Source organism: Phyllostomus discolor, chromosome 3 (assembly GCF_004126475.2).
Source record: "Phyllostomus discolor isolate MPI-MPIP mPhyDis1 chromosome 3, mPhyDis1.pri.v3, whole genome shotgun sequence".
Lineage (NCBI taxonomy): Eukaryota > Metazoa > Chordata > Mammalia > Chiroptera > Phyllostomidae > Phyllostomus > Phyllostomus discolor.
The window spans coordinates 67978211-68001231 of record NC_040905.2 but is presented as its reverse complement, the minus strand read 5'-3'; the positions used below and the strand labels follow the sequence as shown (position 1 = coordinate 68001231).

General features: G+C 35.3%; 1 protein-coding gene across 12 annotated transcripts in view; it reads left to right on the top strand.

The window, feature by feature from the left end:
* The first annotated feature begins 816 nt into the window (after positions 1-816).
* Positions 817-23021, top strand: part of LOC118499499 — a 107153-nt gene continuing 84948 nt past the window's right edge. For 7 of the 12 annotated variants that reach the window (XM_036020619.1, XM_036020618.1, XM_036020625.1 and 4 more), the window contains exons 1-4: positions 817-1007; positions 11990-12081; positions 14272-16611; positions 22352-22543. In XM_036020619.1, the coding sequence (XP_035876512.1) occupies positions 832-1007; positions 11990-12081; positions 14272-16611; positions 22352-22543 (2800 nt within the window). In that variant the 5' untranslated portion in view covers positions 817-831. Of the gene's footprint in view, positions 1008-2235; positions 2319-10108; positions 10196-11989; positions 12082-14271; positions 16612-22351; positions 22544-23021 lie in introns of those variants that run through there. The other 5 variants (XM_036020622.1, XM_036020624.1, XM_036020621.1 and 2 more) reach the window with 5 other exon arrangements.

Genomic DNA, 23021 nt, shown 5'->3' with positions numbered 1-23021 from the left:
ATGCCTCCAGTACACACCCCAACAGGAATCAGACCCACAACCTTTTGGTGCACAGGATGACACTCCAACCAACTGAGCCAACCACCCAGGGCTCTCTAACTTAATATTCTTCAGAAAGACCTCTCTGTGGATAAAGGAGAAAGCCCAGTTTCCTTAGCATAGCAATTTACCTCTGTAGTTAAACTCCCATCACTTCTGTTTTTCCCAACCCCTTATATTTGTATGGCAAAAAGCCATAGACAAACCTAATTCTTTATTATGCATCAATAAACTTTTATTAAGGGTCATCTGAATAACTATGACCAATATCATATACTACTAGTTTAAATAGAAATGTTTCATTCATTTATTTAAAGATTCTAAACTATATTTTTATTTATATTTCTCACAGTATTTCAAAAATTGTAGTTAAGAGCTTATTTATCCCCATTTTATAAATAAACACACTGAGTCTAAGAAGTCAAATGACTTCTGCAAGATCAACATAGGGTATGGAAATAGAACTCAAATTTAAATCTCTCTAGTGAGAGTCTAGAACCTCCACTATACTGTACACCATATTGCCTCTGCTCCTGGATCTACCACTCAATGATAAATAGCTGATAAAGAGTCAAACTAGATCATTTAAGTTTTCATTCTTGTTTGGGTTTCTTTCCCTTAATCTGTACCATGTGAACATCATAGTTGTGTATCATGAATGCCCCTATCGAAGCTCCTAATCCACAAGAGCATCACTGTGCAGTAAAAGTATATTTGAAAATAAACAGGCTTTGGGAATGGTTAAGATAGATAATAATAGACTGATTAAAGGGTGGTAGATCATTCCTGACAATGCATAAGATTAAATATGGTAATCAGATTTTGGATTTAGACAACCCAGATAAATCCAAAGTAGAACAAGACGAGGTCATCAAATCTTTATTTCATTTTCTTGCCTTTCAAAATACATATTTGCATTTAATTCATGTCTCCTTCAGAGCTGAGAAATCTATAAAGGCTTTACCAAGGTGAGCTGATTATATTTTCTTTTAAATTTTTTATTTTTGTATGTTGTTTTGAATGAAATACTTTAATCTTTGTTGTCCTAAATTAGTGGCTTAGCGAAGGATAATAACAAAGGGAAACTTATTTGAATGTTATATATGAGGACAATTTAACAATGTTTTTCTTTACAGTCACAGAAAATCCAACAGCTGTTTGTAACTTGCTCTGTTATCAGAGAGCATGGTTACATCCAAAAAAATTCTCAATAGTTAATGTGTTTAGGCCTCTTTTATTTGGGCTAAGAAAGACATCATATGCACACTTGAATAGCTACTAGCCATATCCTAATTTGGTTATGTGAAATAGTGCATTTGGAAAGCAAGGAAAATGCAATTGACAAGCTAGGCTTCCAAGCATAATTGAAATTCATTCTGAATTCAGGCAGGGTCAGTTTCATTTCAAAGCAGAATCTTTGTTTTGAATTTCTATATTCTGCTTTGTTTCTATGGCAGCATTAAATTTACTATCTAATGTAAATTGGATTTTAATAAATTGCCAAATGATTTTCTCATCTGGCTTAGTAGGATTTCTCTTCATTAATTTTACCTTAATTTAACTTACATAAATGTTTTTATTTAATTTTTGAAATATCTTAATCACCCAAAACATTATGATCTGATCTCAAGAAAGAACATGTTATGGATTACTCTTTTCTATAACAATAATAGCAATTAGTCTGAGATTCAAAGCAATTTAATAGGTGAGTATTCTGGCTAATATTTGTTGTGTAAATAATCTCGATTCAAACTTTGCAGAATGATGTGTTTGCAATTTTACCGTCAGTTCTTTGCTTTTGATGGCAATGTACATTTATAATCAGATTCCTCTCACATTAGGAATTTCAACAGTTTTTCCTACCTTCCTCATTCTCACTCAAAATTTAAATATTAGATGACTTTTAATCTCCCTTTTCTTCTTCCAGAATTTAAACATTCCTTGTTGTTGTTTTAATTCCATTGTCAGATTACCTTAATGTTAAATAAGTATCTTCAAATTCTTTACTGGGAAAGAAAACTGAAAGTTAAATTTCTATTTCCTACTTTTTTTTTAGATAGTGCTTCAGTTGCTAACAATTCACTTTTTAAAAAATATTTTATATGATGTTTAACTTCTCAAACAAATCTGTAGTAACCATGTGATGAAATTACAAATCAGCATGCTCATAAAATGGTCTTGGTGTCTTCTCTTCAGGGGGAAAATCATCTAATAACCAGATTTTCAAATAGGTCTTTAAAATGACATGCCAGGTAAAGGATACATGGACAAAACCAAAGGTGGGTAGGATCAAGGGTAAGAAGTGGAGAGGGCTGGGGCTGGGGGGAGAGGGGAAAAAGGTAGACAACTGTACTTGAACAACAATAAAAATATATATAAATAAAAATTTAAAAAGAAATAAAACATAAAATTGCATACCAGAAATTTAAATGTGACGGGTCAAATTCTCGACTCTCATCAGCTATGAAGCTCCTTTCAGAGACTGGTTACAGATTATTTTTGAAAAGGAGTAGAAACTCTAAGATCAAATCTGTGAAGGTATACACTACCTGAACAAAATGCACTGATACGCTACTCTAATTTCATGAGACTGCCCCGACCTCAGTGAACTGGAGAAATGGGATGAATGTTAGCACTAATTATCTGCCCAAAAGAAATCCAATCATAAAGTGATTAAATTAACCTGGCAAATAATTCTAAGCATAATTATCATTGGCCAGACTGCAATTTACACACTTTTTTATGGTAATAGGCAAAAATACAGCACACTCAGTAGTTCAAGCTATGTAAAAGGAAGATCAGCAGAAAATAGCAAGCATAGAACAATTTAAAATACATTCCAATTTATTGCTTTCAAAAACATACATTAGTTTGGATTAAGCTACAAAAAATGTGTGTAGTGAATCAGGTAAGTAATTATAGAAAATATTTAAAAATTGTGATTTCTAAGTTATTGAAGACATCTTCTCTAAATCTTTTAATTGAAGTCTCTTTGAAGTCCTTACATCCTGTTACATTAATGTCCTTATCAAATTATTTTTTCAGAGGTAACAGTAATTTCAAGGTAATTTAAATTCTCTTAAATTATGAATGCTAAACAAGTAATGAGGTTAACATCGTTCAAAGTACAGTAAAAATTGCTAAAAGTAAAAATGTTGTCTCTTACTAAATAGCAGATGTTGATTATATTTCCACTGAAACATTTGAAAGAACATGTTGATTGTGTTCTTCTGAATGACATGAAGAAGTAGTATTAACCTACAGCCATTTTCTAGAGTACTATGAGTAAAACACAGTTTTTTGCTTAGGGGGTAAGAAGAGAGATTATGAGTTTGTTTTAAATACTGACGAGATTTTTCCTACTCTTGTTAGAATTTGGCAGTGTCACGTTGTGTATCAGGTTCGGGTTTTTGTCGGTTTATTTGTTTTTGTTCTAGACTGCAAAGGAATGAAAATGTTTTGTTTTGCACAATCAAAAACTCCGATGTCAGCACAACTGCTGAGATGTGCCCCTAGGGAATAAAACTGCCTCACTAAACAAATCAGAGAGATTTCATATTTTGCGGGAATTACAGAGGTTTCTGTATGAAGATCAAGACACTATCTTCAAATTATATTTCAGACTGAGGATTAAGGTTGAGTGCTTCAAAATTAAGAGGATATTATTTAAACCCATCAAGCACTGATAATTCAGCAATTAGGTTTGCCGAGAAGCATGACTCTTCTGTAATACAGTTACTGAAGCTGTATGCCTCTACTTCAATAAGCAAAACAGGAGACATCATTTTTCTTTAAAAAACTCAGAGGCATTCTTCATTTGATTAATAGGTAGTGAAAGTCTTGGGCAGAAAAAAGAAGTTCCTGAGATCTTTTCAATTAGTCTTTTATACCTTTTTTTTTTTTGCTAACTTTTACAAGGTAACTAATGACATATTTAAATACACATATGTGCTCTACTTTGTCTCTTTATCTTAATGAAACACACCATTTTAGTAAAATTTTTATTATTTGAAATATGTGTGTTGAAATGAAGTCATCACTTTGTGTCTAGTTGAAAACAGTATAATTAGCCAAAGAGAAATAAAGTGTCCCATGGGACTTGAGTGAATAGAAATGGATTTCTCAAGATAAGATTCTGAAAGTCCATGTGCTGGTCAAGGTCAGAGTAGGAGAAAACTGTAATTACAGATTTATTGGACATAGCAATTGAAAACAAAAATTTAGAGTAGCCAGGGTTCTAATCATAGTTGAATAAGGTGATTTCTCTACATATACTGATATTTAATTCATGCCTCATTCTGCACGTGGAATTAGCTAAACTTGCACTCTAAGAGTCATTCTGAAGCCCAAGAGGAAATTAATCAAAGCAAAATACATTTCTTCAGGGTTTTCTGGTCTCATAGTGTCATGATAATAACATAGATTATAACTGTACCTTCTAAAGTGAGTGACTTTACTGGTATGCAAAATGGTTTTAGGTGGTGCACGTGAAGGTATTTTCATTATTTTTTAAATTATTTATGTTTTTGTTTTACAGGTGTATTAGCTACAACCCAAAATTTTATCTATATGAAGCTAAAGTAAAAAAATTAATGAATCAAAAAACTATTAAGCAAGTAACAGCACAGCTATTTTATGGGAGTAGTAAAACTCATGAAAGTAGTACACACTATTGATATTGAGAGACAATAGTGCAAGTTGTATTCATTCATTCATTCATTCATCCAATAAATGTTTATTAACTACTATGTTCTTCCACATATGTGGAACAGGAGCACATCAAAGATAGACATAATCTTTACCCTTGTGGATCCTACATTTTGGCCCATATCTCCAGTGATTCCTCAGAGGATTAGGATAATCTGGGACTGTGTACACTGAGGAGTTTTGTCTACCTTTGCTAGGTCCAAAAGTAAATTTGCTCTAGACTTCTGTTGACTCAAGTCAGGTTAACCATGGAGTAGCCAGGGATCTAGTTTAATCCCAGGAAGATAGTCTCACTAGGGGCGCTTCATAAAGAACCATGCCCTGTAAATACTGGAGCTCACAGGAGATGGTGGATGCACTATTATAAACAGGAAGATCAAGGTTTAGGTTTGTCATTCACCCTGCCAAATATACTCCTTCTGAACATTTCCACTACACTATAATCCTCCAGATACTCGCCAACTATTTTAGCTCTTGCAAGCATAATCAAATACAAGATGTAAGAACACTTTGACTCTGATAAGCCAAATGTGAACACAAAAGAGACAAGCAATAAAAAATACAACATAATATCTTCTCACTCTAGTGGCCCTAAGCCATAGCCTACTAATCTGATTGCTAAATTTTTATCATAAATCATGTTTTGCACAGATGAAAGAAGGATATTGAGAAGTTAACACCTAAGATTGATTTAGGACACAATTTAGGTAGAGCCTCTTTACACTGGGCTGAGAAAATATAAACAGTGATCTCTCAAGACATTTTCTTTTCCTAGAAGTCTTGTTGATGTAGAAAGAAAGAGGATCTGTGTCTAAGCCAAAAAACAAAAATAAACAATAAAAAATTTAATCTTTAGTGTGTACCATCTGGGAAAGGAAGGATATGAAGTGGAGTGAAGTGAAACTGAATTCATTGCCAGTTTCCTCAAGACTGCCCTACCTAAAATCTTAAGGTTCTTAAAGGTTTTCTGAATGAGGTTCCATTCTACCCATTCAATTATGCCTGCTTCAACAGTGCTTCTGAAATCAGAGTCACTTGGTGTGGGTGAAGAGGATTGGAGGGTGAGTGCTTATTAAAAAGGTGTATTCCTGAGCCTCACCTCAGAATCTGAATCTGTAAAGTGAGGCCCAAAATCTACATTTTTAGCAAGTTGCTCAGTGATTTGTAAGCATTCTCAAGTTTGAATATCCTTGTGCTAAACTGTAAATTCCTTTAAGTTTGCATTATATTTACATTTTTACATTAAGTCCAGCTCTGAATCTCAAGCCCATAGCACGCACAAAGTGCCAAATTCAAGGCTGTCTCTGTGGGAAGTACACTGGGGTTTCCCAATTATAATTTTGCTCCTTTCACTTGAATCATTTTCAAGAAAGTGAGAAAGTGAAGGAAGAGTTTCTGATGAATATCAGAAAGAGCCTCTACATTTAACACAGTAAAGCATTAAAACCTTCCAAAAATCTTCAGTAAAAAAAAAAAAAAAAAAAAAAAAATCCTCACTTTCAGAGGCTTGTCGTGGCGGAGAAAAAAGTAAAGCAGCTTCTCAGCACTCTGTTTCCTCTGATGAGAAATGAGGGAGTTGGGTAGGTGGCCTCACACCTGTCTACCTGTCAAGCAAAGGGTAGACACTTTTGGAAGTGCAAGTGATTTTCATTTTTAGTTCTTCCTTCTGTTCCTTTACTGATATCACTTAATCTATCAAACTTTGTTAAATACTGAGTTCAATTTTCCTCTGGTTTACTAATATAAATTTTCATCTAGCTTTTACAATGTTAATAATAGTATCAATAAATTCCTCAGTGCACAATGTTCTTTCCAGCCGCATTTTATTCCTGTAGACTCTGATTTAACTAGTGCAGGGCGGGCTTCTCGTTCTCTCAGGATCGCCCTCACCCACGAAGTTATGTCGGATCCACTGTGGGTCACACAGTGTGATGACATTCCCACAAAGCTTATGTGCAAAGATAATTATTTTTATATGAAAGTACTCTTATATTTATTCTTCTGAACTTAACACCTTAGCAGATTTATGCTCCAGTGATTACCAAGAGTCTCCTTTGCAGACGGACATAAATATTCCCTGTAAGATGGACATGAATATTCCCTGTGAACTTTAACAGCCTGCCCATTGTATGCTCAGGGAGAGGAAAAGTTGGTTTCATCAGAAATGAGATTTGGATGTTTCTGTTTTATAATTCTAAGCTAATAAGTTATGATTCTTTGCCCATATGAAAGTGTATAAATATAGATATAAAACTGTCTTCAATGTTTTCAACAGAGGGAAGGAAGGAAAGGTGTGAAGAACAACTTGCAGTAGCTGCCATGACGTTAACTAAAGCTGTTTTATTTCCAGACTCTGGGAAATTATCAAGAACTACTGCCCAACAACTGAGTTTGTTAAGTGTTATCCTTGTGAGCCCCGTAGTGCAAGTCTGAAGTGATATATGGGCAGCATTGAAATGTCTGTTTTCCAATATAACCCTTCTTGTGCTTATGCATACTTTTTAAAAATTTAAATACAAAAGAATGTAGTTTAAAATACATGCTATTCAAAGTCAGGGTGACAGTAAGTTTGTATACTTAAAACGTACTTTCAAAAGTAAGTAGAAATTTTAGAATTTTCTTGCCTTTGATTATTTTTAAACTTGAACTCTTCATAATTTGTTTTAAGTGTATAAATTTCTTTTAAACCTTTAGTGCAGAGAACATAGGCTTTGGGTTAAAATCAAGAAAATGTAGTTATGAAAAATAGACTAAAGTTGATTTCAAATTCTACAGAAAACTGGAGACAAAGGGTACCACAAAGACTACCGGATGGCATGCTACCTGGAGTTAAGCATGTAACCTTCTGAATCAATTTATTTTTTTAGTCTCCTCTAGAATTTTAATAGTGATCGTCACTTATACTTTTGTGAATCTTTCTCTTATTGATAACAGAACATTCCCTTTGAATCTTCCAAAGAAAATGTTTCAACTTAGTAATACAATAGAGAATTTTTAAGTAATTTATTTAAAAAGTGCCACTAGTAGAATTTCCTAATACCTAAAAAAAATCTTTATGTTCTAATAGTTTTCTCAAAATAATGCTGTCACTGTGTAATACTGCAGTGGAAAGTATTTTCAGTTTACAATTTTTCTCATTCTCCTGTGAATTATAGTAATGAGTCAAAGCTCAGTTAGAAAAAAAGACCTATAAAATTTAATATAAAGGTCTCAAATGTGATAGAATTTGGCTGATATATATCTGCAATCATGGTAACTTTCCTGAGCTTTATTGCCAATTTTGCACAGAACAAATAAACATTTATGAAAAATATAAATCCAGGAAATCTGTGATTAAATTGGTACCTTAATATATATTCCAAGGCCTAGTGCTGATATATTTTACTTGTGGATACAATTATACTTTATACATGTGTGTAAAAAAAAACTAAAGTGCTGAGAATTTTTTCAAAGTGGAATGAGAGGTCATTAGAGGATTTTAAACAAGGAATGACATGATTTAATTTACATATTTTTAAAGTCTGACTGCTATGTAAATAACCAAAGGACATAAATATAGATGAAAATCAGCCATTGCAATTGTTCAGATTTAAAATATAAATGAATATGTGTATTTCTATATTTAAATATACTATAAATATATAAACATATATGTTTCTAAAGTCTGGACTACATATGTATAAAGTACAGTTTTATCCACAAGTAAAATACATCACCACTTGGCCTAGGAATATACATAAGGAACCGTGTGACAATAGATGGAGGGGTCAAGGAATGTTTATATGCTGAAATAGCAATAACATGATGGAAGGAAGAAATTGATGTCTCAGAAAGAGGAGAAGAATCATCACAGGAAAATGGTCCCAGGAACACTTACTTCATCCACAAAATAAAAGAGATTTGATAGTATATGATACAAATCAAAGGGGTTAGTAGTTTGAGTATTTGAAAATGGAGAGAATTTCAGTGTTTCTATTTCCTAAGATTATGTGTCCAGATCATTATTAAAAAAGTACAAAGACAAGGGATAAAGTTGAAAAATAGAGAAATTGTGGAATACTTTCTTTTAGAGATAGGAAAGGTTGAATGTTATTAACTCATTGTAGGAAAGATTTGAAATGATTGCAGTGTTCATGTAAAATGTCTAAACCATGTGTAAAGAAATCCAATAGTATTCTGATTTTTCCAAAAATAACCACTTTTAAGTTTTTTGAAATATTAAATTATTTAGTCTTCTAAAACTTTTTTTGGTGCCCCGCATTGCTGGTGTTACAAGCACTCTCTTTATGAATAAGTTTTATTTGGCCCTTTCAGAAAGGAGAGTGAGTGCCTGGAGATAAAATAAAGTGATTGACTGTTTTGGAGGAAGAGAGTCTCACACAAGGGACAAAGAAACAGGAGTCTAGGATGCCAAAGAACTTTCTCCCACCCCCAATTTTGCTCAGGATTAGTTTAGACCAGGTGGCCACCGCCATGCCCCATTTAACAGGCAAACAGGAAAAAATGTCTGCCACCACTCAAGTAAAATAGAATGTGTAGCACCCCTTACAGAATGCCATATAAGACTCATGCCAATTATTCCAGGTGCTACCATCAGCTAACTTTGGTGCTTCTTATGGAAGGAAGTACAGAGCAAGAGAGAGAACTAGTGTGGAAAAACATGAGCAGTATATACACTAAAGAATTAGAATCTTTATTAGCTAGCAACAGATTAATACACAGTAGAAGGAAAAATACATTTAGAAATGCAAGAGGGCACATTATTGAAGACAATTAAATAGAGATTGGGCTGTCTGTCTAATTCATTTATTGCATATTTTTTAGGTTAAGTGCCTATTTCACATAATCAGTATCAGGCACTGTGCTAGGTACATATTCAACAGTACCTTCCATTTCCTGGACAAAGTTGTCATACTCCTTTTCAGTTAAAGCTTGAACTGATTTAAATGTGTTCTGTGTGATCAAAAACAATCCCAGGGCATCTAGACCATGTATGTCCGTTCAAAGAGAGAGTTTGCCTAATTCCTAATAGTCTGGGCTCTAGTCCCTGAATTTGCCACCATTAGTGCAATATGGGAAGCAAGGACTCTCTGGGTATGTTTTTCTCATGTAAAAAGAGAACCCTGGGTGAGCTGATCTTGAAAACTTCTTCTAGATTTTCTGGTCAAAAATTTTATGATTTTATCGAAGCACTAGCTTGCACCTCTGTTGCAATGGTATTCTCCCAAAGTCAGGTACTTCTCAACCTTAATTATGTGTGCATGTATTCTAATAGATATAGATGCCATTTGACTAGAGTCTTTTATAACATATTGTCAATTGTGTTTCTTCAAGATGACTCTGTAAGGGACAATTTATAATTTCCATCTTAGGGGCAAAGGGAATTCAACCGATTAGAGATGACAAGACCTGCAAAGTAAACCACAGAGCCAGACCACGACCAGATCTTGTGAGTCAAAGCCCAGAGTACTCTCCACTACACACAGCACAGCAGGCTGCATTTTACTATTCAAACTATATGGGATGATAAACAAATAATCAGTAACCTAGTCAAGTGCCTTTGAAGCATTTTTTAAAATAGAAAATCCAAAATGTGTAAGACAGGGATTTTAAAAAAGGTTGAAATATTAGTTATGTGTTTATGATCCTTTCTCCGACCCAATCACCAAGTTGGCCTTCTAAGAAAAAGGGATTATTGCTTGCCTAGTCAGCCATAGGAACTTAATTGGGCCTGTTAGAGGAGAATATAGAAAGGACAATTGCCAAAAGAGTGCCTATTGCTCTCTATAAGAAAAGTTGCCTAAGGGAAGTAAAATCAGAAAGTATATAAAAAAGAAAGAAATTTTACCTTTACAGCAGCATGGATGTACCCGGAGAGTATTATGCTAAGTGAAATAAGCCAGTCAGAGAAAGACAAATACCATATGATTTCACTCATATGTGGAATCTAATGAATAAAATAAACTAGCAAGTGAAATAGAAACAGACTCATAGATACACAGAACAGGCTGACAGCTGCCAGAGGGGAAGGAAGTTGGGAGCTGGGTGAAAAAGGTGAAGGGATTAAGCAAAGGAAAATTAAAAACCTCACAGACAGCTTACCAGAGGGAAAGTGGGGTGGAGGAGGTAGAAGAGTGTATGGGGGTGAGGGATAATGGTGATGAAAGGAGACGACTTGGAGTGGTGCATACGCAATACAATGTACAGATGACACATTATAGAATTGTATCCGTGAAACCTATACAATTTTATTAACCAATGTCACCTCAATAAATTCAATTAAAAATAAAAAAAGGAAAATCGTGAGACTTTGAGAATTTATGGAGAAAAAGGAATTTGAAATCAACACATACTACAATGTAAAAGATTTTGAATAGAGAAATAAATAAAAAATATATTTAAATATATTTTTGCCCAAAGTGGCCACAAACAAATCCATTTTGTTTTGGTTACCACACAACAGATAAAAGTTGAGCTTCTCTGCTGAGGTATGTAAAGGCACAGCCTGCCAAAATACACTCAAGACCAACTACTTCAATGGGAAGCTTTCTCTTTGTATCTGCAGACAGTTCAATCTTCTAACAGTAAAGCAATCGAATCAGGATTAGCTCTAAACAAAGGCAGGTGCCTATATGAAATGACACCTGTAAAGTCAGGAGGCTGCTTTTTCCCCAGATTATCTCCCCACAAATACGTCCTATTAGCTAAGATATCGTCAACAGGGATAATAACTCTTTACTTCACAATAAAAGTAAAGAATTAATTTGATCTACTACAGAGAATGTATCATGTGCATCCAATTTATATTTAAGTATAGCATGTATGATAATAATGTAATGAAGGCAAACTCCCTCATTCATTTAATTCAGTAGGATAACAAATTTGATGATATTGAATTTAATCCAACTTCATTAAAAAATTAGATATTTCTATTAGGACAAGAAAAATAGGATATAAAGTAATTAAACAGGATGTGATTATATAATTTGCATTCTACATATTTTACGAATGGAAAACATATTTTTGAATGTTCAGGTAGTATACAATAATGCACTAAAGAGTTGGGGTGGAATTAAACAAAAAGGGAAGGTATAGTTACGATTAAGTGTATTCAAAGGAGAATACTGTGGGATAACAGAGAAAGATACTATGCTATCAAGTTGGCAAGGTGGTGAGTTAATCAGTAATTTTACTAAACCTAAATTCTGAGTGGAAAATAATTTCAAATTTCGTGCTTTTGAAGGACAGTGAAGATTGAAGACCATCAGCTTCTGAAAATGAGGAGAAAAAGAAGAAAAGCCTATAAAAAATGGAAACTCTTGAATCCCACGATATGTATGTCTAATTCATTTGTTCTATAAGAATGTATAAAATGAACTACCCAGTTTATGTACCTTATCACAGGAATGTTTATAAAAGTAGGAAGATAAATGCATGTAAATGTTATAAAATGATTTAGAAGTTTGGTCATAGTTATTATGTATGTACTCCTGCATTAATTATTAAGGATATATGTATTATGAATAAAAATGTAAATAAAAGTATTTACTTATCATTCAAAGGCTATTAAGACCTCAATTCTTAGAATCTGTGTCTAATATATTATTATGTAACTATCTCAGATCTACCTTTCTGCTTGCAGAAATTGAAGTATAGTCAATTGAAAAAGACTGTAAATTATAAAATTGAAAAGGGCTATAAACTGAACCGTTCTTGGCATGGGGTGTTTTTTTAAAGAATAGATTGTAATCTACAGTTCTGGAAGGCAATCTATCAGTCTATAAACTGCTCTTGCGTACATGCTGTAGTGTAAATGGGTTTCAGAGAGATATGTCTCCATGTCTTTTTTCCATGACTGTCTCGTTATAGCTCTCCGATTATAACCAGGCCTGCTGGAAACTGTTTCAGTACTTGCCGTGATAAAAGCCATTCCCTCAGACTAGAAGAGAGGCAAATGGGAATGGTTAGACTTTCTAGTATGCTTAGAGAACATATGTGTCAAATCAGAAGTTTGTGTACCTCTCCTGAAGTAGAAAAGTTATGATTCTTTAACCTATGATTCTTTATTTGATTCTGAAACAGCAATTGTTTTTGCATCCTTTACTTCTATACCACCACTAGCCAAATTTCAATGGGATGCTTTTCTTTTTCCTGTTAAAGAGAATGTATGTATTTAGTCTTTTTTAAATTTTTATTTATTTATTTTTTATTTTTTCATATTTTTATTGTTGTTCAAGTATAGTTGTCTCCATTTTCCTCCCACCATGCCCACCCCCACCCTACCCATCTTCACCCCCCACTGTCCAACCCACCCTCTTTGGCTTTGTCCATGTGTCCTTCATACATGTTCCTTGTCCCCCTTATCCCCTTTTATCCCTTTCCCTTCTCCTCTCTGGTTACTGTCAGATTGTTCTTTATTTCAGTGTCTCTGGTGGTATTTTGCTTGCTCATTTGTGTTTGCTTTTATATTTTATATTAAAATACATGTAAGTATATATCAAATCATATTTAAATTAAGAACATTTCAAATTAATTTATAAATAATCTTTTTATAGCTTGACCTGTAGAATAATTCTATTCTAAAAACAACCCTATTTTTAGCTTTACCAATTTATTAAAAATATCCTTGTGGACACCTGGTTCATGGATTTACCTAACATCATTATTTACTTGTTGCTCATTCTTTTTTCTTTTCCTTCACAAATACTCTCTTTTGGATACAGTTTAAAACATAATTTGAGGTCTTCATATTTTGTCCACTGTTTTTTACAAAACACCGGGTAGCTCATGCTCAGGTTCACAAACGGCTCATAGCAAAATGCTCTAACAGGATACAGCAGAGGGGCTGAAAGCTGGCAGTCCTTGGGCCAAAGCTGGTGCCTAAATATATTGGCCTCCTTCTATAGAAGGTTTTTCAAACTGTGAGCCAATCCCCAGAGATTGGGAGATTACATATAATGAATCCAGATTCCAGTGTAGTTCTGGAAAATGAGGGGACTGGCAACACTAGAACACCTTCTCTGTCATATAAAAAGCCCCTTCCCTAGGCAAAAGAAGCTGTCCGAGCTGTTCAACACCCTGCCTAGAAACCATTCTTAGGTATCTTTCATTCACCTTACTCACATGTTTATTTGTTACACCATCTCAAAGTGAATCCAGCTTTATTATTATTGGTATTATAAATACCTGATCATGGCAACTTACTCTTTATCAAAAAGTCTCTTAAAATTTATTTGCATAAATTTGCTCTGAAATTTTTATTTCACCCATTTTGGAAGTCTTTGTTTTAAAGTTAAGCTTAATTATATTCTTACTCCCCCAAACTTCCAAATGATATTTTGCATTCTAAGATAATTGATTTAAAATGAGATATTTATTATTAATGAATTTTGTGGGAAATACCTAGACATACTAGAAATGTTATTCAAAATACTTCCTAAAGATATGCACTGGATTTCATCCTAGAATTTGGAACATCTGCTCTTTATATGGACACAGAAACTTTTTTTTTTTGCTTCCTCTTAGGTGAGCCTCAGCCTGCTAATCAAGCATGCCAAAAAACTGTAAAAGATCATGAAAAGGAAATCAAAGGAGACACCTCAGAGGCTGTGTTTCATCATACTGGGGCATTAGGGAAATCTAAGGAAAATGGAGAGGAGCATACGTCCGCTTCTATGAACGAAAAGCAGAGTTCCTTTTTTCTCCCTAAAGATAAGAAGCGACCTCCATCTGAGAGCAACATAAGACGGGAGAAGGAAAATGATGATTCTCCTCCACCCATTTCTCATCAGCCAAAGAAAGTCTTACCAGTGGTCATGTTTAATGACTGTGGAGAAACATTATCAGGAAAAATTCCACTGCAGGATTTCCCAAACACAGTAGAAAGCTTTAGACAGGAAAGGGGGAAAACTATTACACAAGTGAAATGTGGGGATTTCAATGTTCAAGTAACACAGAAGAACAGACTTTTCTGTAAAACAGAAATGCAGTTCCCAACAAAAAAGAGATGTCCAAAATGTCACCAGTATTACCCTGCCAGATGTATTCAAAGATGTTACTCCTCTAGAAGCCACTCTTCTAAATACAAGACTATTTTGATAGAAGAAATAAAATCTGAGCCTCCATCTAAATACAAGGAAGAAACTGCCAGAACGGAGAGCCCCTCACTGGAAGTTAGCATTGTAGGAAAAGGAATTAAAGTTAAATACATGAGTAAGAAACAGAATATAACAATTAATATAATTCATCCTAAAATAGGGGGGAAAACAGCTAAATACAGAAGTGTTTCCTCTGATCACACCACTAAAGAATGTCCCAGGCTTTCTGTGCAGTCAGGTATCAGGCTGCCTGAAAAGTGGCAGCTTGAAGACAAACTTCAGAGTTCAGTTGGTCGTCGTGTGTCTTCTCCTATTGTGCTTGCTGCCCATAAGGAGGAGAAGCATGACACAGCTGTGGTTTCTCTGTGCTCAACTCCCAAGAGGAAAAAGGAGCCAGACACACTGTCTTCAGTCTTGGGTGACTGTGAGTTAGAATCTGCCACCTCTCAGCAGAAGGCCTTTAAAATTGGGCAGAGCATGCCAGAGACGTGTTTCTTTGAAGCTGAGACTCTTCTCAAAAATGTTTTTCATACTACACATGATACCCTAAAAACCAGAAGTTTAAGTGAAACAGACTTAAGTAAAATGCCTTTTGAGGATCCTAAAAATGTAGACAGAGACAGAAAAATCAACTTTGATATCCCAGAAAATACCACAGCAGACTTGTATACACAGCAAAGCACAGAAGGAATAAATTACTCGCCATGTACCATTACTAACATCTTTCCAGCTCAAAATGGCAAAGACTCCGACTTTTATTCTTCATCTTCTCTGAATGCAAAGCACATAGGAGAAAAGGCAGCCAACATTTATTGCAAAGGCAGCAAAATTGCACCTGCAAAATACTGTGAGAACTCAAATTCCAAATCCTTCCCTTCCAGTCAAAATACTGTGATGCCTCCCACCCCATTCTGTCCATCCCACTGGGCCACCAGATATTCAAAACCTAAAGAATCCCCTGGAAATACATTTTCCTTTGCTCACTGTGCAGGATTTGTGATAGACTTTGAGGATGAGCAAGTTGATGTGACTGACAGAAATTCTAATAAAGCCACTTTGCATAGTGACTGTCTTACAAATGTGCAGCAAGTATTGGAAACGAAGAGTACGCAGTATCCAATTCCCAGCCTTGCCTCCTCCAGTGGGCTCGCAGCTGGGAGCCCACTCAGCAGGAGTAGCCACAGCTCTGTGCAGTGGGGTCAAACAGAGTCCCAGGCAACTCATGCAGAGACAACAGCTTCCAGCAATACAAAAGTGTCAGGCATGACCTCAATAACTGATGAGTTAGAGCAAAGATTAATTATTCAAAGTGATAAAGAAGGTACAGTTGATTCTAATTGTCCCATGGGAATGAAAAACCTTAAAGAGTCGCCCAGCTTTCTGGGAAATGTTGAAAGAGACAAGTTCCTCATGAGGCCAGTGGTAAAGAACACATGCCACAGAGATTTTGAAACCCTATCAAATGAGAATCATGATGAAGTCTGCTTTCAAATGGATTTTCCACCGAACACTGCTGAGTTCAGCTCTGCAGGGTGCACTGCAGATAATCTGTTCCTTATTGAGAAACCAATGGCCGGTGATGCAGACCAATACAGTAATCAAGATGAAATAAACCCTGGACTAACCAGTTTTAAACAGGAGGCAGCAGAGTGCCAAAGGATTGCCTCAATAAGGCCAAATTGTGAAGGAGATAAAAATGACCCACAGGAAAATTGCTATCACCAAATAGACATACTGCTTTCACCTCAGAAGCAGAAGGCTTTGAAAGGTATGGTGTGCTACACAAAATCTTTCATGTTCTTTATTTTTACATGTTTGAACTTTGGAAAGTCTTAATGTGGGGGCTTTTTTTATTGCTTGGGATTTTTTCTTTATCGCTTAAGATATATTGAGTATTTTAGAGTTAGATGAATATGGGCAAGCATATATCACCCACTCCACCCATAAATAGCGCATAACAAAATCACCAAGGCTACAGTTTAATATAAAGTAAAAAAAATCAATTTCTCTTTAAAAGGTTGATGTATTGCCAAATCAATTTTGTGGGAGACATTAGCCTTTTGCCACTCTTAAATAATCTACCATTTCTTTTCTTCTTGCAAACTAAGCATGTTTAGAAGAATAGGCAAAATGTGTTATTGATGAAATGCGTTTTTAAACCTTGCTGTGGTGTCACAAAAGCATGGTATACATGTCTCAGGAGGCCATATGGAACAGTAATTAAAGCAAAGGACAAAAACCAGAAATGGCCATGGCTAATCCTGACTGAGCCGTCTATGGGGCCTCTGAACTCAAGCAGACCTCTGACCTCCCTCGTGCATTGGCTGGCCCAGCTCAAGCCATTGACAGAACCCAGAAACCCTCCAGCCCTCAAGAGGGCTAAGATGGAAGCTTTTCCCTAAATACATACTACTGCCCGTCTGCTTTCAATCTTGGGTCCATACTATATCATTTTGGACACTTCATAAAAAGCCCTTGCTGTTTTTCTCAATAAGTCCAAAATATTTTATATTTAGTGTTAGCATTATTGCACACTGTATATTAAATTATGTCTTGAACAAATAAAACCTTTATACTGCTAGTAACATTCCTAACTTGTCCAAAAATGGGATTTGGAATGATGTAACTTAATCAAGAAAGTATCTTTTCTCTGTTGTTGTTCTATCCCCTTTTAAAAATAGAATTAACAAAATTTAGACATGAAAATAAAATACAAAAAGCACAGTCAGTTACATAAGCGTTGGCATAAAATGTGAAATTTACTCTATGGAGAATATATGCCCTAAAACAACACAAAATCTATGCAGTCATCTGCTTAATATGAGCAACCTAAAGCAAAGATCCATCGGTCACCATGACTACTTCCTAGTGCCAACCTAGTTCCAGATACCAAGATGAATAGCATTAATCCCAGCATTGGGTTCAGTCTGTAATTTCTAGGTCTGCAGAAAGCGGACCTGCAATAAGAGCACACGTCCAGAGCACACTCATGCTCACCTAGATGTATATTTTTCCCATCCAGGCTGGCTCTCCTTCCCCCATGGATATGCCCCTCCCTGGAATGCCTCTTCCAGCAAAGCATATTTCCTTCAGAAAATCAGTAATTCAAGCCAGAAACCTCCCAAAGCTGATATGGCACTTCAGTAGGCTTTGAAGTTGTCATACTTGGTGAACAACTGAAGCTCCAGGTTTTCTGTGTTACTGTGATTATCAAAAGGCTGTTCCAATCAGTTACAGGTGGCAAACACAAGGTCCAAGGGCCGAGTCTGGCCCTCTACTTTCTCTTATCCCACCCAGCACTTTGTTTCTACCCAGCGGCAGGGCCGAGCTCCTTGTCCCTAGTTAAGAAGTAGTTACATTTATACAGTTCTAAAATTACATTAAGCCCTTTGAAGGCAACTGCGAGGCTGATGTGGCCCCCAGTGAAAATGAGTTTGACACCCCTGCTATAGCTCTTGCTCCTTTACTCCTCTTCTCCCATCACTCTGTTCCAGCCACAGTGACTTTCTTGAGCTACTAGAACCTGACAGACAAGGTCTTCCATGAGTCCCTTGTTTGAGCTGCTCCCATGATCTGAATCACTTTCCCCCATTTGTCCTCATGGTGTACTTTCATCTTTCCAAAATTTTGGTCTCGTGGTACCTTCTCAGTGATCCATTCTCAGACCACTCAATTTAAAATTGCAGTCTAAACCCTTTCCATCATAACCCAAGTATACTCTATATCTTTTCCATGTTTTACTTCTATACATAGCACTTTTCACTTCTTGATATGCTATATATTTTATTCATTCTTTTGTTCTGTCTTTTCCCACTAGAATGGAGTCACGAGGGTAAGGATTTTTTTCTGATTTGACCATTGCTATATCTACAGCACCAGACAATATCGATCCTATCATGGAAACACAATGAATATTTGTTGAATGAAAGTGAATTCAGTGAAGTCACATCAGGTTTCTTTGTGCAAAGCTCTGTTTACATACAAGAATAAAAAAGCTGCGAAATGGTTCAGAAATTTTAATGTTTATATTAAAAGATATTTGAATCTATAAATTTTGTGTGGCTTTGACTCTCCTAGAGTTGTAAGTATTCTTATACTTTATTCAATACTATTGTAATCACACTATCGAGCCAAGGCCAAGATTTTGTAATCTTCTCAGGGTATAGGTGATTTTGAGAAACTGGGAAATCTTTGTACTGTTTCATCAGGAAATTTTAAATTTGATGTAAGCACAAACTTATGCGTGTATTTTCAGACAGGTCCTTCAACTTCTCAAAGTCTAGCCAGATTAATAATCCCTAACATGAGCGCTGCCTATACCATTTACACATTGCACTTCTCTAAACCCACGTGTGTGCCCTTGGGAATTAACTAGATTAGAGGTCATGACAGGGACTGCCTGCAGGGGCCAGGGATGTAATGTAAACCAGTAGAGCAGGCTGCCTGTGACAAATAACGGAGTGCTGGTGAACTGCAGGGAGCAGTGTCCTGAGGGAATAAGAAAGCGGGTCTAGTACAGCCAGGCTTTTTCAAATTTCAAGAGAGCTAGAGATCTGGATTTGTAATATATATAAATCTCTAGGTTATATGAATTGGAGGACAGTGCAGACCAAGCAATCTATGTAGTCTGAACTAAATAAACAAGAGAGGCTGGCTGGTGGGCATGTGGTAGAAGGTAGAAAAGCCAGTGGCAAAAAGGAAAGGATACCTGCCTGAACCCCTCAACACTAAATTCTGGGTTCTTCCCCTGCCAGGTCAGGTCTGTATATTCTTGGGTAAAGAGATTTCTCAGGGACTCAGTTCTTCAGCTGTAAATGGACTGAAATATATCTTTAAAATCTCTGCCCAAAAAGCCTCAGAAATTCTCTGTCATAAAAATAAAATTAGTGAAAAAAAAAAAAACTAGGCTACTCTGAGGGAGTAACAAATAATGAGAAGGATTAAATGATATTTTACACAGCAAAGAAATATTTATAATTAAACAGCCCTTTGTATATAGTATGATACAAAACTTACATGCATTGCACAAGGTATTCTGTTTCCTTGTGTCCCTAAGGAAGTAGTGACTGGAAAAGCCCACACCAAGACAAGAAGGTATAGAGGACTGCAGTTCTGAGAAATTTGTGGTCCCAAAGTGTGCACCAAGCACCAGAGATGGAAAGATGAATTTAAAAAGTTTGTTTTCCAATAGCAGAATACAACTGTTAAAATAATTTCCAACATGCTGACTTATGGTGAAATTGGAGACTTCCACACTGGTGCCCATTTCAACATGTCTCAGTAGATGAGCAAGTCCAGTGTCCAGGCGGCACCAGGGGCCAGGGGCCAGCTGCAATGCCCATGTTGTCTTCCAGCCAGGCTACTCCAGGATCTGCATTTTCCTCTCCTTGGCTTCCAAATCACTTTCCAAGCCTACCTCTGCCTTTCAGAGAGGTAGCTTTCTACTTTCATACTCACTTTCATAAACTATTAGTATGTTCTTTAATGGATTAACATATTGTTCCTCCAAAGTGACAGTCTGTATTTTAAGAGAGTCCTTCAAGAAACTTGAGTGTCTTCATTCCAGCCCCAGGCAAATTGCCTGATTCTTAGAATGTCTCAATAAACATATATTGGGTAGCTATGAAAGGAGGGAGAGATTTAGGTGTGAATGAAGGTTACTGAGATATAGATTCAGTTCACCACGGAAAAACTTTCTACCACTTTGAAGTACTAATGATTATGCTGATTCAAGTAGTAAACAGGTAGCAAATTTGAGTCTTGAGAAGTGTTCAAGCTTAGATTAAATGACTACTTGGTAGAAACCTTGTTGAAGTTTTTAAGCGTTAAGCATGTAAAGATGCTTGGGCCAAATTACTTTCTATATTTTTGCAAACCTGAGATTCTATAAATAACAAGCAGGACAATTAAAGTGATGCTTTGTAGTCAGTAGCCATTACAAGTGCTTCTCAAACCAAACTTCAAAACATACTGTAGGGCACATACTTTTTCCTTATTTGAGCATAAAAGAAGATATCCTAGACAAAAACTTTTCCCACCATATCACAGGGCCATATTTCCAACACGCACTTTCCTAAGCCTGTAGGACTTCCTTTTCCTCCAGCAATTTCAGAAAAGAACCACTTTTAAATATAAAATATTTGACATTAGAAAATTCTTCTTCTCCTGGATGCCTTCAGAATCAACCTGGACTCTCTATCTCTACAAGTAGTGGAACTATAGTCCCACCATTCTGTAAAGTTGCAGCATACAAGCCAAATGGTTCATAGCTGTAGACCAAGTAACCAGCACAGTGGAAATTAGCATATAAAAAGTGAGCAGTAGTAAATATTATAGAATGAATGTCGTTTTTCTGTTACCCTCTTACGTCCTAGGGCAGTGGTAGGAGTCAACACAGAGTTGTTGAAAATTAAAGGGATTGGATAAAGACTCTTCTCCCATCAGTGTCTTTGGCCCTGACAAGTAAAATTTAAATTATTATGCAAGGACCATTAATAACTATACATAAAAATAAAGAAAATAATTTATTTATTAATATTTTCCATACATTAGTTAAATAGTTTTGAGAACAAACTTTGATACTAGTAAATTAGATTTTAATTTATGAAGTCCAGGTTTAAAAACTCATTTGCCCCTGGGAATAGAATAAAAATAAAAGTTAGTATTGGGTCCCTTTTTAAATTAATATTATTTACCTTTTCATATAGTACCAAAAAGTTAAAGCAAGTAAAATCTTAATCAATTCTAACCTATCAAATTACTTTCTATGTATTACATGCTCTGCTATTTAGGCTTATTTTTACTCATTTTTTTGAGTTATTTTCTTAAATTACTTGTATTGCAACTAGTTTATTTGTAACTTTCTTTTAATTAGTACACAGCATTGTAGCTTGTGATGACAAAAAGCAGAAGCTTTGAAGTTATTGTCATTTATTAATAAGTTATTAAGCTGTTGTTTATTCAAATATAAAATTATCAAAACCTGCATGTACTATGGCTTCTTTTCCTCTTTTCCTGATTTTGAACCAACACGCAGCAAGAAAAGTATCATGAAATTTTTTATTCTTATGATTAATGGAAATCAAACCATAAAGGATTTGAGTTCAATAGTAAACTTATTATTATAGATTATATTATAATTTATTTAGGTAGTAATATCTTGTCTTATTGAGAATTCAGGGGACATAATTAAAAATTTATTTGTGCTTTGCTCCTCCAGAGTAACTAATTAATATAGTATTTTGTGTACTGCTGGTGCCCAAGGAGTATCTATCAAATTGATCCAACTGAGGCAATGGGTCCATGATCCCTCTTTCCTATATAAATCAACTTTTCAATTATATGGCTCTTCTTTTTTAAGTAAAATATGTTCAGAAAGTGAATCATGAAGAAGGTAAATGAAATTATTCTAGTTCTAGTTTACAGTGATTCTGTTTTAAAGATTGGAATATTTGAAATTCTGTCTTGAAATAATGTTTCACTTTCATATAAAATGTGGTTTAATCTAGATTGGAATTTGGAAATAAATAGCATCCTCAAGTTACCCCCGGAACTGGCTCCAAGGGGTACGAGGGCCAGTGATGGTTCCCAGGAAGAGGCAATAGACCAGTGGGCCAGGAGGAGGCAGCAATTCAAAGATGGCAAAAGATGCAGCTCAGCAGGGGGAAGTTCATTTGCCAGCAACATCACTGAAGGATCCAGTGAGTAGACAATCACTTTTATCTCCAAAACCAGAGCAAAGCAACAACTTATGGAAACTTAACCATGTCCCCTCCCTCTTATCTCCAGAATATAAACTCTGTTGTTTGAACATGGCAATATGATAATTATATGCTTTTATATGAAAGATATTTTTGGAAGAATCAACTCTTTATTACTCACCAGGAATCCCAACTTGGTAAATTATCTCTTTCAAAACATACAGCTGCTTACTAAGGCTGCTTTTCCCTTCAGAAACTGAAATAACTAAATATAGGGTTCTTTACTGAATTAAATTAGTGTCCTACTTCAAAAAATCAGAGTTGGCTTGAAGTATGCACATGGTAAGATGACAAGATTAACATGTTTGATTATAAGAAACAATTTTGTTCTTCTTTTAACATTTGTGAAATAAGGAAGTGTCTTTAGATGTATACTTTAATGAGATAATGTTCCCCTCGCTAATGAAAGGGTTCCATT